The 19,253-nt window shown below is 42.1% G+C and overlaps 1 protein-coding gene across 3 annotated transcripts in view; it reads right to left on the bottom strand.

Moving 5' to 3' along the window:
• Positions 1–18,829, bottom strand: part of LOC114617252 (bromodomain-containing protein 8-like) — a 22,092-nt gene extending 3,263 nt beyond the window's left edge. The window contains exons 1-4 of one of the 3 annotated variants that reach the window (XM_028762821.1): positions 17,341–18,829; positions 12,996–13,153; positions 5,258–5,347; positions 3,845–3,913 (exon numbers count right to left, since the gene is read on the bottom strand). In XM_028762821.1, the coding sequence (XP_028618654.1) occupies positions 3,845–3,913; positions 5,258–5,347; positions 12,996–13,153; positions 17,341–17,664 (641 nt within the window). In that variant the 5' untranslated portion in view covers positions 17,665–18,829. The remainder of the gene's footprint in view (positions 1–3,844; positions 3,914–5,257; positions 5,348–12,995; positions 13,154–17,340) is intronic. The other 2 variants (XM_028762822.1, XM_028762823.1) reach the window with 2 other exon arrangements.
• Positions 18,830–19,253: the final 424 nt, after the last annotated feature.

The following is a 19,253-nucleotide window of genomic DNA, read 5'->3' as shown; positions in this document are numbered from 1 at the left end:
CTAAGTTGATTTCTTATGAGTATTTTATTACAGTAACAGAAAGTAACTGTAAGACAGAAACTGGTACCAGGAGTGGGGCCACTGCTGTGATAAATCTGACTTTCAGGTTCTTAGGTCTTTGAAGCTAATTTTGGAGAGGAAACTGAAAGGGCTTGGAAACTTGGGCTAGAAAAGCCCTTAAACGTTATGAGAAGAGTTTAATAGGCTCTTTCGGTAGGAGTTTGTAAGACAAAGAGGCAGAGGAAAATGTAGAATGTAGGGGCTTAGCTCATGAGGTTTCAGAGGTAAACAAGAATTCTATTGGGAACTGTGTTACAGGTCATTCAGGTTTCGGGCAAAGCATTTGTATAGACTCTGTCAATGTCTGGACACTTGAGGGAGGCTGAATTAAAGTCATAGACCGATCTGTCTGTCGGAGGGAATTTCATGGCAGGAAAGCATAAGGCTGTGTACCGCTCATGCTTTCATTCAGATCTGTAATGAGAAAGAGCAACAAGTGGAACAAAGGAAGTAAAAAACTGAAATGTGGCAAGGAAGGGAACACAAGCATGACTGTAAACAAGGAGAGCGCAGGTAACCACACAGCTTTAATTGTCACTGAAGAGAAGCCTCTGACTGTACTGAGACAATAAGGTGCCCAGAAGCGCAGAGATGGCTGAGCGCCCCTTGTGTGAGGCTGTGAAGATGAAGCCTAAGTTGTAATGAAGACTCTGGGATACTGGAATACTAGGGCCATGGCATTCCTACCGAAGATAGATATAGGCATTGAATAAAGTTGGGCCAAGAGGGCACTATGCGTGCTGCAGACAGCAGAGCTAGAAAGGCGGGCTGTTGAGCCGTTTGGAGCCCAGATGAACATCGTGAGCACAAGATGCTACACAGAGATCTGCAGGACTTGGTGTTTGCTCTACTGTCTTTCAATCTTTTAATAGTATATTTAAAATTTTCATTTATTTTCTCAAAGAGGAGGGCATATGTCATGGTACCTGTGGAGGTCTGGGGAGAACTTGCGTTGTTATTACATATATAGGTGTGTTACCTGAATTTATGTGTGTGCACGACAAGTGTACCTGGTTCCTTCAGTAGGCCAGAAGAGGGTGTTGGATCCTTTGGAAGAGCAGGCAGCATTCTTAATGGCTGTGCTAACTCCCCCCAGACCCAGACTGATTTAATTCAGGTCATCAGCCTTGACAGCAAGTGTCTTTACTTGCGGAGTCCTCTCCCCAGCCATAACCTCTCTTCTAAGATAGTCCTTGTTGCTAGGCCCCACAGAATGGAATGAATGTTTTTGCTAACTTGTATGGGGAAAAAGCAAGAAATATCTTTCCATTATAAACTCCAGTACACCAACACCAACTCATGAAGATGGAGTTTTTTACTTAAATCACCTCCTAAAGACTACACCTTTTCTTTTGTTTATTTTTTAAGTAATTTATTCTTATTTTATGTATACTCGTATTTTGCCTACATGCGTGTCTGTAAGAGAGTATCAGATCTCTCAAACTGGAGTTATAGACAGTCAGGAGCTGCCATGTGGGTGCTGGAAGTTGAACCCTGGTCCTTTGGAAGAGCAGTCCATGTTTTTAACCACTGAGCCATCTCTCCAGCCCTATCTGTTTTTTGTTTGTTTGTTTATTTGTTTTTTCGAGACAGGGTTTCTCTGTGTATCCCTGGCTGTCCTGGAACTCACTCTGTAGACCAGGCTGGCCTCAAACTCAGAAATCCGCCTACCTCTGCCTCCCAAGTGCTGGGATTAAAGGCGTGCGCCACCACTGCCCGGCTGGTTTTTTTTGTTTTTTTTGTTTTTTTTAAGCAGGGTTTCTCTGTGTAGCCCTGGATGTCCTGGAATGTGCTCTGTAGACCAGGCTGGCCTCAAACTCAAGAGATCTGCCTGCCTCAGTCTCCTAAGTGCTGGGATAAAGGCATGTGTCTCTTAAGAGGCAAATACCTCTTAATACTGTTTTCTTGGGGGCTAAGTTTCATTTATTGTTTTTGTTTTGTTTTGTTTGTTTTGTTTTTTTGAGACAGGATTTCTCTGTGTAGCCCTGGCTGTCCTGGAACTCACTCTGTAGACCAGGCTGGCCTCGAACTCAGAAATCTGCCTGCCTCTGCCTCCCAAGTGCTGGGATTAAAGGCATGTGCCACCACTGCCCTGCAGGAGGGGGGGCGCTAAATTTCAACATGAGTTTTATTATTTTTAATTGCCATAACTGATGATATGTGTGTGCGTGAGTGTGTTTGTTTGTGTATGTGAGTGTATGCCTGGGTATATGTGTGTGAGTGTATATGTGAGTGTGTGGGTATGTTTGGGTGAGTGTGTGTATGTATGTGAGTGTGTCCCTATGTATATGTGTGTGTGAGTGTGTGGGTATATATGAGTGTGTGCCTGTGTATATGTGTGTGTGTGAGTGTGTATGTGAGTGTGTGGGTACATATGAATATGTGCCTGTGTTTATGTGTGTGTATGTGTGTGTGTGTTTGTGTGTGAGTGTGTCTGTGTGTGTGTCTATCCACATGAAGGCCAGAGGCTGATGTCAGTGCCTTCCTCAGTTGTTCTGTGGCTGAGCCTACAGCTCATTGCTTCATCCTGACTGGCTGGCCAGCAACCCTGGGACCTTGCTGTCTTCATGTCCCAGCAATGCAACTCTAGGTAGGTGCCACTGCCACTGCGCTAGCTTTTGACACAGATGCTGGGGATCCACTCAGGTCCTCACACCAGCAAGGTCAACACTCACTGATGTAGACAAAGTCTATTATGGCAACATTTTAGATGTACTATGCTAACATCCAAAATTATCCACTCAGCCAATGTGTTTAATTTCTATTTAACATCTTTATCTTGTCTAAAACTGTCTTTCTGAATGAACATAGGGTCCCCTTTAAAATTTTCTTCAAGAAAATATTGTCAAATGTGGATGGACCAGGGGATTCATGCACACGTATGTAATTGTAACACTGTGTAGACTGAGGCAGAAACATCTCCAGTTAGACAAATGGCAAACAATTTTTAAAACAAAATATTAACAATATCTGTAACGCTAGTACTCAAGAGGTAGAGGCAGGAGGCTCGGGAGTCCAATGTCATTGTCAGCTAATTACAATGATATTGTAAGCAATATCATTGCCACCCTGGGGTACATTGTCTCAAAAACCAGAAATTTCAGTTAACAGAGAAGCAGAATGGGAAGAAATGGAACTCACCAGTTTAAAACCAATGTTGATAATGTTGGGGTGGAGAGCAGAAAGCATATTAAAAAATTTTTTTAAGCCAGAGCTTCATTGGCTGTAGAGTAGATCTTGGGTTTGTGAGTGCCGTAAATATGGTAAGTAGCCTAATAGACGGGAACTAGAGTGAAAAGACAAAGAAGCAACCACGGGCCTGGTGGAGTGGCTCAGGCCTGCAATCCTAGCACTTCAGAGGTAGAAGCAGAAGGATTTGGAATTCAAGGTCAACTTCAAGTACTTGAGACCAGCCTGGATTACATGCAACCCACAAAACAGAACAAACAGAAAAGCTGAGCCAGCCTGGGCTACATGCAACCCACAAGACAAAAACAACAAAGAGAAGAGCTGAGCCAGCCTGGGGTTGTAGTACAGCTGGCAGTACCTAGCACACACTGAGCCCTGGGTCTAACCCTCAGCACCACAAAAATCTAGCATGGTAGTATAAGCCTATAATCCCAAAACTCAGGGATTGGAGTCAGGAGGGTCAGGAGGTCAAGGGCATCCTCAGCTATCTAGCCAGTTTAAGGCTACCCTGGGCTCCATGAGACACTGTCTATAAACAAACAAACAAACAAACAAAAAGGTGACCAACCTTTCCCTTGGCCCCTTTCCTACTGACCTTTTCACCACATCCTTGTATCCGGGGGCCTGCTTTTCTGACACAGGTTTCAGAAATGGGCTGCTAAACCTGTTAAGAAACAAACCCAAAGAGGACAAAGCAGCCTGCTGAGTCAGTCGTAAGGAGACAGGTGGCAAGTAACAAGAATACTTAAACTGCAGCGGAACTAGGCATAGTGGCTCCATAGCACTAAGGAAGTTGAGACAGGAGGATCACCAAGAGCTGGAGGCCTGCCTCGACAGCATATCGAGTTCTAGGTGAGCCAGGCTACAGAGAGAGAACAAATAAGCAGCAATGATGACATATGACTTCTTGTTGACTTTCCAAACAGCAAGAATATAGGGCAGAGGTGGGGGGGGCAACCTGTGGAATATTTTAACTATTACTATAATCTTTCTTTCCTTCCTTCTTTCTTTCTTTCCTCCTCTTTCCCTCCCTCCCTCCCTCCCTCCCTCCCTCCCTCCCTCCCTCCCTTTCTTTTCTTTCTCTCTTAATTTTCAAGACAAGGTTTCTCTGTATAGCTCTGGCTGTCCTGGAACTTGTTTTGTAGACCAGGCTGGCCTCAAACTCACAGAGATCCTCCTGCTTCTGCCTCTTGAGTGCTGGGGTTCAAGTGTACCACCCATGCCATGCCTTGCTCATCATGATCTTTTTAAATTAAAGGCTCACAAATTTGTTCAAGTTTTCCAAGACCCTAGTTTTTAGTTTCCCTTTTAAAATATTTATTTCATGTTGTGTGTATGAATGTTTTGAGTCCATGCATATGTGTACATGTTTGTAGTGCCCACAGAAGCTAGAAGAGGTCATCTGAGGCCCTGGAACTTGAGTGCTGGGCACTGTGGGTGCTGGGCACTGAACCTAATTCATCTACAAGAGCAGCTAGCACTCTTACCTGCTGAGTTCTCCCTCTCTAGTAATTTGTTTTGGGGCAGGGTCTCATATAGCTCAGGCTAGCCTCAAACTTGCTATACTATAAAGGATGACCACGCATTTCTGATTCTTTTACCTTGACTCCTCAAGTGCCGGAACTATAGGTGTATCCCTGTATACAGGTATATGCAACACTGAGGATTAAATCTAGGTCTTCATGACTGCTAGGCAGGCATTTTGCCAACTGAGCCATGTCCATTGCTCTGAGGACCTGTTACTGTGGGAAAGAAAATCTACATATGGGAAGGAGGCATATACTTCCATATCCCTAAGGTTGGGATGGTAGGCTTATGTGGTCCAAGCCAGTGTTTGCTATGCTCAGATGAAACCTAGGACTTCATGCACTCTGTGCAGGCTCATCACCAGCTAAACTGCAACCCACACCCCAACTGTGGCTTGCATGAGGGATGGACATATCCCCTTCTGTGCTCATATCCAAGTATGTGTTTTGGTTCCAGAGATAATCTCCCTTTTGAAACCTACCTGTGACTGGCAATCATCTTCCAGACTTGCAAAAGAGTCTTCTTAAATAGGAAATGATCCTGAATAGGATCACCTTGGCTTAGGTCATTCCTACAGAATACATGACAGAAAAGAGACAGTCGCTTCATAAGTGGTACTGTGTCTCACTAGGTGGGTAGTGAGGCTTTCTCAAGCCTTAGAGCTCCTAATTATGCATTTGAAGGAATATAGTATCATAGGTATGAAAATGTACTTAATATTTTTATAAAGGAGAGTAGACTATATATTCTTTAACACATTTTCTTTGATGTGCCTCTGTGTATGCCTGTGAATTTATGCGCATCAAGAATGAACTGGTACCAGTAGAGCGCAATAGGGTGCCCTTGATAGTGGAGGCATAGGTGGTAGTCAGCTGCCTCTTATGAATGCTGGGAACTGAACCCAGGTCCTCTACAAGAGCAGCAAGGGCTCTTAGCTGCTGAACCATCTCTCTCCAGCCACAATAAACTATGTCACTACTACCCAATGAAGTGGTTACCTTCATTGACTTATTTCCTATTTCTCTCTTTTTCTTTTGAGATAGGGTCTTGTGTAAAACAGCTGGCCTTGAACTAGCAATGTAACTGAAGATAACCCTGAACTACTAACCATCCCTTCCTCCATGTTCTACAATATTTACATTATAGGTTTAAGCCACCATGCTGGGTAAGTGTTCACTACAAATCTCAAATTGCTTGTGCCCTTTTCTTTTTTCTCTTCTCCCTTCCACCTACCCTGGTATTTGGAGAAAGGGTCAACTATGTAGTCAAGTCTATTCTAAAAATCTCTGCTTATAGCCAGGCAGTGGTGGCACATGCCTTTAATCCCAGCCAGCTACCAGCCACCAGCCTGGTCTACAGAGTGAGTTCCAGGACAGTCTTGAAAGCTACACACCCAGTCTTGAAAAACAACCAAAAACAATAAAACAAAACAACAACGACAAAAAAAAAAAAAACCTCCAGTGTTTTGTCCAGGATGGCTTTAAACTGGTCATTCAGCCTCTATCCTGAATCTCTAGCTTTCCAAATGCTGGGCTTGCAGGTGTCTGCCTGGCTTATCTGTGCCTTGTGTATTCCTGTTCAGTTGTACCTGTGATTGTACAGAACTGATCTATAAAGTGGCTTTTGAAGTGGGCAGGCTGGTGCACACCTATAACCCAGCACTTTGGAAGTAAAAGCAGGAAGACCAGAGGTTCAAGGCTGTAGAATGAGTTAAAGACCAATCTGGGCTACATAAGACGCTCCCTCAAAAGAAAAAAAAGATTTCTTTAAAAAAAGAAAAAAAGTTTTTGTCCAGTTTTTGTCTTCCTAAGTGCATATAGCCACCTGACACATAGTAGATACTATTAATTTATTCCTCGTATATCAAAGAATTATCTTATGCTTTATTAAAATATTTCTAAAATTAAATATTTCTCTTTTTTTCTTTTCGTTTTTTGTTTTGGGAAGGGGATTGTTTTGCTTTGGGGCTTTTCTTTTTTTCTTTTTTTCTTTTTTTTTTTTTTTGAGATAGGGTTTCTCTGGAACCTTCTCTATATACCAGCCTAGCCTTGAACTCAGATTTGCCTCCTCTGCCTCCAAGTACTGGGATTAAATGTATGTGCCACCAACACTCAACTAGATATTTTTCCTTTTTATTTTCTCTGTATGCCTCATTAGAGGCAGGCAAGTTTAGCAATCTGAAACTCTACTTCCTTGGGCTATACACACACCAACCATTTTTCTAGGAATGTATCTGGTAGCCCTTACCCAAATATACTATGCACACACATCCTTCTCTGAACAATGTACCTAGAAACCTGTCAGCAGCCTGGGACCCCGACTTGTATCAGGCTGCATGTGCCTGCTTTACACAGTAGAAATATGCTAGTCCCCTCAGCAACCCTCTTAATAATGGCCACCCTCTGCTCTCATTCTCAAGTGGGCCCTTTTGCCCTCGAGTAGTTCTGGGTGCAAGCTGTGTTTCCTAACTGAACTTTTTCTTTTTTTTCCTCTCTGTTCTGGAGATTAAACCCAAGCCCTCATGCATTCTAGTCTGTAGCCCTCAGCCCTCTTCTGTATAGGAATCTTAGTTGTTTTAGGGTTTTTCCTAATTTATTTTATAGTGTGTGTGGATGTGTGTGTGTGTGTGTGCACACACACACACATCCACACACACACACGTGCACACACATATTAGGTTAGAGGGCAACTTGAAGGAGTGAGTCCTCTTCTTCCACCCTGTGAGTCCTGGGGACTGACCTCCATCTGCAGGCTGGCGGCAAGTGCCCTTACACACTGAGTCTCCTCTCTGACCCAAGTTCCATTTTTTAATACTGATTTATTTAGGTACTAGGACATCTTGTCTTCTGGGCAACTACTCTATCACTGAGCTATAACCATAGCCTCATAACACCTACTATAGATTCATTTCTCCTTATGATACTCCCTTCCTTGGGCTAAATTCTCTAATTTTGCTTTTCTTTCAAGATATAATAGTTCAATATTTTATCTCACCTTATAATTTTCCCAGTTGAAAATTTTTCTGTTGAGCCAGGTGGAGGTGGCACACACCTTTAGTCTCAGGACTCAGGAGGCAGAAACAGGTGAATTTCTGAGTGTGCGGCCAGCCTGGTCTACAGAGTGAGTTCCAGGACAGCCAGGACTACACAGAAACCCTGTGTCAGGGCAGAGGATGTAGGGAGAAAGAAAGAAAAGTTCCCTGTTTACTCCAAAGTTGAGAGTCTATGTTATGTATTCCACATTATGTGCTGTATAATTCCCTTGAAAACATTCTCTCTTTTCTTTTTTCTTTTCTTTTCTTTCTTTCTTTCTTTTTTTTGGGGGGTATTTCGAGACAGGGTTTCTCTGTGTAGCCTTGGCTGTCCTGGAACTCACTCTGTAGACCAGGCTGGCCTCGAACTCAGAAATCCGCCTGCCTCTGCCTCCCAAGTGCTGGGATTAAAGGCGTGCGCCACCACTGACTGGCGAAAACATTCTCTTAACACTTAAATTTCTACATTCTCTAAATCAGGCATGGTGGCACATCTGTAATTCCAGCACTTGGGAGACAGAAGCAGGAAGATCAGAAGTTTATCATCCTTGACTGCACAGAGAATTCAAGGCTAGCCTGGGCTACATGGGACCCTGTCTCAGGAAAAAAATCACATTATCATTTTGTGTTGTATACCAAATGGTATGTATTGATGTGATACTACGATTCCTGTCATCTCTTCAGTTTTCATACCTCCTAACAGCTATCTTCAACATCTAATATAACACTTCACCTGTGTCTATATTCAATTTTTGTACTTATTTTATTTTTATTTGATGTGTATGAATGTGTTGATTGCATGGATCCCCTGGCACTGAAGTTACAGGTGTTTTTGAGCCACCTTGTGGGTGCTGGTAACCAAACTCTGGTCCCTACTAGAGCAGCAGTACTTATAGCTGCTGTTCATCTCTCCAGCACTATTTAAATCATTTACTAATCTATTTAGAGATATGGTCTAAGTATCACTGGCTAGCCCAGAACTTGCTATGTAGACCAGGCTGGCCTTGAACTCACAGAGATCTACCTGCCTTTATATCCTAAGAGCTGGGATAAAGGCTTGCACACCACACTTGGCCTCACCTGGATCTAAATTGTGTACCATCAAATCATATAGTTTTACTATGATCTTTACTCAATTTATTCCTAAAAGCTATTATTTACCAAAAAAACCCACTATCCAAATAAGACATTTAAAGCACAAAATTCTTTTCTTTTTTCCTATTTTATTTAATTTTTAAGATTTTATTTTTGTTTTGTAAGTCTGTGTGTTTCTGTGTACATGAGTGCAGTGCCAGAGAAGGCCAGAAGAGGGCATCAGATTCCCTGGCGCTGAGTCACAGATGGTTGTGAGCCTCCGGATATGGGTGCTGGGAAACGAACTTGGGTCTTCTGCAAGAGTAGCAGTAGCAAGTGTTCTTAACTGCTGAGCCATCTCTCCAGCCATTCCTATTTTATTTAACGTTTTTATTAGCATATATTAATTATACACAATAATGGATTTCATTACATTTTCATACATGCACATTAATATATTTCAATCATCTTCACCACCCCTCACCATCTCTTGTCCTCCTCCAACTCCTGCTAATCTCCTTCCTTTTCCCAGATAGCCTCACTTCTACTTCTGTGTGTGTGTGTATGTGGGTGGGGATGTGTGTGTGGGTATGTGTGGGGGGAGTGTATACATGTGTGTATGTGGGGGTGTATGTGTGTATGTGGCTGTATGTGTGTGTATGTGTGTGGGTGGGGGTGGGGGGTGTATGTGTGGGTGTGGGTCGGTGGGTGGGATGTGTGTGTATATGTGTGTGTGGGTATGTGGGGGATTGTACATGTGTGGATATGGGTGAGTGTGTCCCAATGAGTGTCATTAGGTTTGTTTACAGGAGGGTGGATGGGAGATCACTCAGACTAAATTAGCAATAGCTCCTTTGTACTAGATTGTAGAACTTCATACATTTACATAGTAAGTATTTAATATATCCACTATATGTACTATGGATGGTTTTATAAACTAAAAATTAACCAACTGTGCATACTTTAAGAATTTCTATCTTCGCTTTATTTTACCTATATGGAGATATATCAAGCAACATAAATAGTAAAAGCAAGGGCGTTAATAGTACCTGTGTAGTAGAAGTGGAACCTAAAAGACCCCATTTCTTTGGTCCCTGTCAGTAGGACTAAGGAATGGGTGAGAAGAGAGTCTGGAGAATGTCTGTTTTCTTTTCCAATGCTAGAACATAGACCTTGAGTGTGCTAGCCAAGAGCTCTATCAACGAGCTCTACGACTGGGGAGTACCTCCACCTTCCCACCCCAGGGACTGTTGGTCAACCAGGAAGCTAGTGAATTCTGGGACTATAAGTATGAGGCACCAAGCCCAGCGATGGGACAGTTTTTTAGAGGAGTTTTAAACTTCTGCTTCAACTTTCTATCTCTCCTTATGATAATTGGCTAAGCCTATCACCTCACTTAGGAGGTAGAAGCAACAGGATCAGAAGTTTGAGCTCCTTCTGACCTACATACAGAGTTCTAGGCCAACTTGGGTTGCATGAGACTCTGTTCAAAAACCAAATAAACAGAAAGGGAATTTGGTCAGCAGACATCACGACTGCTGTGCTACTGCTTTCTTTTCCTTTCTGCTTCTTTCCTCCCGTTCTTCTTTCTTTCCTTCTTTTTTCTTTTAGATAGAGAAGATATATGCATTTTTTTTTCTGAATTGAAACATTCCATTTTGAAGTGAAACTCCTTAAAGACCCAGGAAGTTGCCAGGCATGTGGGCACACGCCTCTAATCCCAGCACTTGGGAGGTAGAGCTAGGTGGATCTCTGTGAGTTTGGGCCAGCCTGGTCTATATAGAATGTTCCAGGATGGCTAGGGTTATGTATACTTGAGTCCTTGTCTCAAAACAAAACAAATGAACGAACGAACAAACAAACAAGACTTGGGGAGTTCTAAAGGAGGCTCAGTAAGCTCAGTAAGGAAACAACTGGCAAATCTCAGGACTGGCAAACTTCAGAACAGAAGAGTTTCACAGGACCCTCCCCCACAAAATTATATACATAGTAAGGACTTCTGAGGAGATGCCCCAATTTATTGAGCTGCCTACACTTGAACAGAAGATGATCCAAGGTTTCATCTTTCACAAGCTGTTACCCAGTATGAGAAGAGTTTCAGGGACACAGCTGCCTCTGTGACGTCCATTCTCCTGTAGGAAATCCCTCCCCTATTTTTGAGTCAATGACCCCAGCAAACTCCTTACTTAGTTCTCCAGGTTGGACTCTGGAGGTCCCATTCCTCTGTTCTGTCATCAGTTCCCTAGTGGAGTAAATAGATGTTTGTTCACATTTCCCCAGTAATAATGTCACATGAAAACAGGTTTATTATATAGTTCAGAGCATCGGCCTCTCAGAGTGCTGAAATTACAGCCTGCCTGCACCAACATACATGGCTAGTTTTTGCTTTCTAGTAAACAATCTGAGCAAGACATGATGGAACACTTGTCATCCTGGCACTGAGGAGTCAGAGGCAGGAGCATTACAAGGCAAGGAGAGCAAGACTTGTCTAGTAAGACCATTTTTTTTTCTAGAATAGATAGAGATAAAATATGGTCTTCAGTGCCTCAATTACCTATAAAAAATAAAACAATTATATTAACACTTTCCCAATGTATGTGCAAGATAAAGGGAAAGTATAAACTTTAATCTCAAAGAGCCAGGGATGATGGTTTCTAACACTTGGAAGATAGAAAAAGAAGATCAATATTTCATCTTCAACTACATAGCTAATTTGAAGGTAGCCTGGACTACATGAGACCCTGTCTTAGAAAAAAATGTAATCATTTTTAAAAACACTTATCTATAAAATTAATTAATGTTGAGACATGGTTTTAATCTATAGCTCTGGTTGTCCTGGAACTCACTATGTAGAAGATCATGTCGACCTTTAACTTTCAGCTATTATCCTATTCCTGCCTTCCTAATGCTGAGATTACAGGATGCACTCCTGGCCCTGTTTTTGTTCAATAGGTTTTTAAGTTTGGTTGGTTGGTTTGTTTATTTTAGTTTTTTGTTGTTGTTGTTTTTGAGACAGGGTTTCTCTATATATCTCTGGCTGTCCTGGAACTCACTCTGTAGACCAGGCTGGCCTCAAACTCAAAGATCCTCCTGCCTCTGTCTCCCGAGTGCTGGGATTAAAGACTGCACCACCACTGCCCGGCCTGTTTCAATAGCTTTTTTTTAAGGTATATTTTTATAATAGTAGATCACTTAGTATCATTTCCAAAGTAAATGAAACCAGTAATTATTAAGAAGGTTAATTTGTGGAAAAGACTCTATTTTCCCCTCTTTTTCACAGTGCTGCGAACTGAACCTAGGAAGCATCTACTAAGGAAGTGCTCTACCACTGAGCTACACACCCATCCATGAGACCAATGTCAACAAAACAGCTTAAAAAACATTTATTTTATTTTACTTTATTTTATTTTATTTTTTGGTTTTTCGAGACAGGGTTTCTCTGTGTAGCCCTGGCTGTCCTGGAACTCACTCTGTAGACCAGGCTGGCCTCGAACTCAGAAATCCGCCTTCCTCTGCCTCCCAAGTGCTGGGATTAAAGGCGTGCGCCACCACTGCCCAGCTAAAAACATTTATTTAATTTTATACCTATGGGTGTTTTGCTTGCATGTATATATTAGTATTGTGTATCTGCCTGGTACTGAAGGAAGTCAGAAGTGGGTATCATTTTCCCTGGAACTAGAGTTAAGGGCAGCTGTGAGCTGAGAACTGAACCCAGGTCCTCTGCAAAAGTAACAAGTACTCTTAACCACTGAGCCATATCTCCAGTTCCAAAACAGGCTTGTTTTATAATAGAATAGCATATAAATCTCTATTTATAGTACGTTAAAAATTTAACCTGATTTTTAGCCTTGGTAACATAATGAGAACCTTGTTGAAAAAATTCTAAAGGTTTTCCACCTGTAACTTCTTTATAAAAAAAAAACTTATAAAACAATTTGTTTCATAGTAATGAATTCAAGTAATTTTAAAGAGAAAGAAATAAAAGTATGAATCCCAGTACTCTTGGAGGTAGACCTATGTTAGTGGCCCTGGCAGTGCTGGGGGCCACACGCAGGACTTTGAGTGTGTTACACAAGCACTCTACCATTCAGCGACAGCCCAGCCCTATACTTACAGTTGTGAGGAGTTAGTACAGTTGTAAAGGATATTCACGAGGGGAGCTTCCTGAACTCGGATGCCGTCACGACCCTCACCTAAAGGGGGCGTGTCTTCTCCATCTGAAGCAGACCCTTCGCCTTGATTGTCCTCTTTTGAGACTTGCTGAGCTTCCCCCTGGGAAATCCAAGAAGCACCAGGAATTTTAGAGAGTTACTATCTGCATGATAATTTTACTTACACAGAGTAAATGAAGGCAGACCTTAATATAAGAAGAGGCTAATTCTATGAAGACACCAGAAAAATTAGAGAAAGGTGACTTCAGTAGACAAGTCAATAAAGTTTTCAATGATAATCTGAGCAATTTAAAAATGGATTCAAGATGAAAAAGTGAATTTACTCAATTTTAAGTTTGACATTGACCTCTATAGGAAAAAACCAACAATCAACAAAACAACTCCCCCACCACCACCAAAAAAAAAAAACAACTAATAATCAACGCTTCACTATAACCTGTGGTCTTAAAATCAGCTATTCTAGCCCACCAGATAATATCAACGATGAGATTCTAAACTTCCTGATTATGTATGTTAGGGCTAAGACAACTGTTAGGAGAAAAATGGCAAGGTTTGGGGAACACTGGGAAAGCTAAATAACAAGAGGCCTTGTAGCTGGTTATAGCACACTAACTGGGGCTGTAGGTCAGTAGAGTGCTTGACCAGCATGCTTGAAGTTCTAAGTTCTATCCTTAACATGAAAAAAAGAAACTAAAATAGGCCTCAGTTTGGACACCTCCCTGGGGGGTACAAGCAGGGCCCCATTGCCCTTTCCCCTACGAAACTTTTCAACTTTAGGGAGTTTTACATTTCCACATACTCTCACGTTTAATGGAGATAGTTGTTATAATCTACATTGTGGGTAAAGACATCTTCTAAGAAAGCTACTGCCTATTCCAGGAAAGAGACCCCTCAAGAGCCCGGCACCCAGAGTGGGCTATGAGGTTAAGACAGGAGATCAAAACTTCTAAGGCCAGATATCAGGGGCAACAGGTTACTGCCACTTAGTTTAGACTTTCACTCTCAAAGGTGGGTTTTCTGCTTTTGCTTTCTTGTCAGCTGAAAATAATCCTCTATTTGTGTTGGGGGTAAATGCTCCCCGAGGTCATAGAACAGGATGCAGCTAGAATCAGAGGGATATCAGGAGGGATATCAGAGCAATGTCAGGAGGGATATGAGGAGAGATGTCAGGAGGAGGCAACTCCCATCCATAATCTATAACAAGTTTTTTTTTGTTTTTGTTTTTGTAGACAAGGCTTTCCTGTGTAGCCCTGGCTCTCCTGGAACTCAATATGTAGACCAGGTTGGTCTTGAACTCAGAGATCTCCCTGCCTCTGTCTCTGGAGTGCTGGAATTAAAGGCATACACGTCACCTCCTGGCAATAACAATCATTATGAACCATGCATTATGCTTGCCATGAGCTGTCTTAGTTCTCTATTTATTTTGTTTTTATTACATTTGTATACATGTACGCGTAGACACACACACACACACACACACACACACACACACACACAAGAATATGTGGAGATCAGAGTCAGTTCTTTCAGCAGTCAGTTCTCTCCTTCCAATATGTTGGTGTGGGGATTGAACCTGGGTCTTCAAACTTGGTAGCAAACACCTTTAGTTGCTGAGCCATCTCACAGGCCCTTATTTTCCTATTTAGCTGTTTACCTATTTATTGGTTTGAGATAGGTCTTACTGTCTTGTCCAAGCAGATCTCAATCCCCAAGTTCAAGTGATTCTTGTACCTCAGCCTCCTGAGTAGCTAGGACTATGGGTATGCATCACTAAAGCCTGCTGAATTGTCTTGTTTGCCTGTTTACACCCCAATCTTATTTACTTCCAGGTGTAGCTAAGGATAACCTCAAATATCTGATCTTCCTGCTGCCATCTCGTGGCTGCTGGGATTACAAGTGTGCAACATCATACCCTTCCTATTTGGTACACTGGTTCAAACCGGGGCTTTATGTATGTATGCTGAGCAAGCAATCTACCTACCTAGATTAATTATATTAATCTAGGGAGATCTCTGAGTTCAAGACCAACCTGGTCTACATATTGAGTTCCAGGAGAGCCAGGGCTACACAGTTGAGCTCACCCCTAGCCCTCCCTGTCTGTGGGTTGTTTTTTTTTTTTTTGGTTTTTCGAGACAGGTTTTCTCAGGTTTTCTCTGTGTAGCTCTGGCTGTCCTGGAACTCACTCTGTAGACCAGGCTGGCCTTGACCTCAGAAATCTGCCTGCCTCTGCCTCTGCCTCCCAAGTGCTGGGATTAAAGGCGTGTGCCACCACTGCCAGGCCAGTCTGTGTTTTAAAACAGGGTGTCATGTAGCCTGGGCTAGTCTGAAGTTCATTATGTAACCAAGGGTGACCTTGAACTTCTGATCCTCTTGCCTTTGCCTTCCGAGTGCTAGGATTACAGGGGTGTGCCACAAAGTCAGGCTGAATTCTTACACTTAAATCACACACACACACACACACACACACACACAATTAGTATTCCAAGTAGAACACACTGATCTGTTTGGAACAGAGAAAACAGGTTCTAAATATCCAGTAACATACTGAAGATCCTGAAGATCACACGGCTAGAACTCGTGCTAAAGCCAGACTTTGGACACAAGAATTTTCTCTAAGTCTTTGGGGTTAAGCCTTGTGTTCTAGCCTCTCTGCTCCACCTCCCTGTGAAGATCAGGTGATCTAAGCATGTTACCTCTCCACTCTGGACATTCCCTTTACGGCGTAACTATGTGCAAGGGCAGGAGCTGCCTCTGGCTTTCCAGAACCTCTCAGGAGCTGCTTCTCAGCACTAAGTCTAGTTTTGCTCTTCAGTCTGCCTGCAGGGCTCTTCTTTCACGTGGAGAATTCTCATTACTCTTCCCTCCTATTGCCAGGTTCCGGAGGAAGTGCAACAGGTTTCACTTGATTCTTTGTTGTAATGCACAATGGCTCCATTAATTAAATAAGCTACCTGTGATCAAAGTTCATTACTAGATGAAAAGGGACAGCAGGGGAAACTGGCACCATGCATTAGTAGTACCACATGCTCACACTGTCAGCACGACTAAGTCTAAGACAGCAAGTGGATTTAACTCAGTCAATCATTCAGTCATTAAATTGTATTAAAGGCACTGGTTGGGTTAGTTGCTGGGGTCATTATAGTGAACACGTCAATATAGTTCTTGGCTCTTTCAAATTATACTCTCATTATATATATAATATTATACTATTAACCAAGAAAATCTGAAATCCATTCCTTCTATAGAAGTAGCAATATTTGAACTGATACTTGCGGAACTTGATGTAATTCTCTTGAATGTGCTCATCTGTAGAATAAATATAACCTCACTGTCTCAATCTGTTGATCCTCTGCCCTCAACCAAGGTAATGGCACTTGAACATATGGCAAGAACACTCATCATAAGGCGTGTCAAAATTCTACTCCCTGAGACCCAGTGTCCTAAAAACTGTGGATTTAGGACATTTAGTTGCAAGCTACACATTTGGTGTATATTCTATAACAGAAGCAAGTGCTGGGGGTATAGCAATCAATCAACCACTGGCATAGTGGAATTTGTATTTTGATTTTATTTTTCAAGGATTTTTATTTTCTGGGGTTGGTGGTGCACACCTTTAGTTCCAGCACTCAGAAGACAGAGGCAGGCAGATCTGTTTGAGACCAGCCTGGTCTACATAGTGGGTTCCAGGATAACCAAAGCTGCATAGTGAGATCCTGTCTGAAAGAAACATACATACATACATATATACATCATACATACATACATACATACATACATACATCACACATACATACAAAAAAGATTTTTATTTATGTGTGTGCTTCTGAGTCATAACACATGTATGTTGGTGTCCTTAGAGGCCAGAAAAGGGTATTGGGTCCCCTGGAGCTGGAGTTACAGGCATTTGTGAGCTCTAGATGCTGAGAACCCTACTCCTCTGCAAGAGCAGCAGTGCTCTTAAATACTGAGTCATCTCTTTAGCGCCTGAGCTTTTGTTTCAGTAAACGATAGTAAGTCGTAGGAACACTCAAGGGTAAGCATTCTTGTGAAGAGTTGGGTGGGACGTGGTGGTGGAAAGTTCCAGGCCTTGGGACGATGAAGCTGAAGCGGAGGGGTCTCAAGAGTCCCCAGGGCTAAGTGGCCAGATCTGATCTCAAAAGGAAAGACAAGAGAAGGAAGGGAAAGAGGAAGAGGGAGGAAGGAGGGGAGGGGAAGGAAGGAGAATTAAAAGGAAAAGGAAAAAAAGTATGGTCTTTCTAGCTATGGAAACAATAGCTTCACCATTACCTCAGAGAGGAGGTGGAGGAGGTTCTGGGATGTGTCTTTTTCTGCCTCTTCCTGAGGTTCTTCACTCTCGACATCTTCCACAAGAAGCTCGCTAGATTCTTTCTCTGGACTGCTTTCCTCCAGCTCATCAGCCTCTGCATCCTCAGTGTCCTTCCAGCTGCCCACATCAAGATCCAGGCTGGAATCCAAAGAGCTGAAGAGGGACCTGCAGTCACTGCTCAACTCAGAGTCATCACGATAGTCTTGTCCAGAATCCAACCAAACCCACTCACACCCTACCTGTAAACACACAGAAAAATATGTGTTAATGTAAAAAAAAATCATTCAAATCAACACTCCCATTACACCCCTATCTCCCAAGTTCATAGAAAAAGTCCAGAAATGTCTATTCATTAGGAGGCATAAAATCTAGCGAAAGGAAAACAATAGATTAAAAAAAATTTTTATGTCTTGGGAAAAATAGCTTCATGTTTATATTACCCCATTTTAAAACTTGGATTTGTTCATACTCTAAGAGAATTAGAACATAGCTGTCTTGACTTGCTTTATCACAAATTGCCCAAGAACTTAAAGACAATAAACTTAAGGATAAAAAGGGTTTCCTTAGTGCATACCAATATTAATCTATTATTAACTTACTAATCATTAGTTTCAAAATACTCATGGTTACTTTTGGTATCCTTCTGGTCATATATCTGACTGCCAGAATAAAAACAGAAACACTTGAGTTTTATTCATTGGTTCATTCATTTATTTGGAAGTTTTAGATTTATTTTCTTTAACGTGGTGTGTCTGTGTGTGTGAGTGAATGAATACCATACGTGTACAGGAGTCCATAGGGGCCAGAAGAGAAGGGATTGGATCCCTTGCATTACAGGTGATGGTAAGCCACCTGATGTGGGTGCTGGGAGTCAAACTTCAGTCCTCTGAAGAACAGCAAGCACTCTTTCAACATGTTGATCCATCTCTCCAGCCCAAAACAGATTTTAACCACCTTCTCTTGTCCATTACATTTCTTTTTTTTCCTCCAAGTTTCTTTTTTCTTTTTTAAAGACAGGGTCTCACGTAGCCTAACCTCGCAGTCAGTAGGAAGCTGAAAATGATCTGGTTTTATTTGGTGCTATGAATGAAATCCAGGGTTTCCTGCAATATTAGATGACCTAGCTACGTTCCCAGCATCTAGCTATGGCTTTCAACAAGTCTTCTTTTCTTGAGTTCTTGCTTGGTCTTCTGCTGTCATTAATTCCTTTAAAGTTTCAACTTTTTCTTGTTCAAGTTACTCCCTTGGTTTAAAAAAAACTTTAAAATTACTGTTTATGCATATATGCCTGTGTAAAATGTTGGATCCTCAGTTGTTGGAGTTAGTTTTAAGTGGCCTGATGTAAGTGCTAGGAACTGAACTCAAGTTCTCTGGAAGAGCAGTACACACTACACTCTCCATCCCACCCGCCCCGCTTTTAAAAGCCTTACTCTTGTCTTCAAACTCAAAATTCTACTTAAGCTTTTCAAGTGCTGGCTGAAATTACCAAGTTGTACCACCATGCCTAGCTTTCTAGCCTCCACCACTAGGTGGAGTGTCCCGTCTCATCTGTACTTCACTCCTAATTATGTCTCATTTTTGCCCCAACCTTAGTAAGCTTTCCTACCAACCAAAAATTTATTTTTTAATGTATTATATCCACAAACAATTCCAACTTAATTTTGAGATATGGTCTCAACCATGCAGCCCTAGCTAGTCTGGGATTTTCCTGGGCCAAGCTGACTTGACTCTAGGTTCCCTTGCCTTTGCCTCTGCAGTGCTGGGATTAAAGTGTGAGTCCCTATACCTAGCAGTTTTCCAAATTCCAGTGCCTTGATATTTGTACCTCCTCAGTTTGTGAACTGCTTTGAGTCTTAATTCCTGAACTGATTGA

Source organism: Grammomys surdaster, unplaced genomic scaffold (assembly GCF_004785775.1).
Source record: "Grammomys surdaster isolate TR1022 unplaced genomic scaffold, NIH_TR_1.0 135, whole genome shotgun sequence".
In the NCBI taxonomy this organism is placed as follows: Eukaryota; Metazoa; Chordata; class Mammalia; order Rodentia; family Muridae; genus Grammomys; species Grammomys surdaster.
Note: the sequence above shows the minus strand (reverse complement) of the source record. Positions and strands in the feature narration are given on the sequence as shown.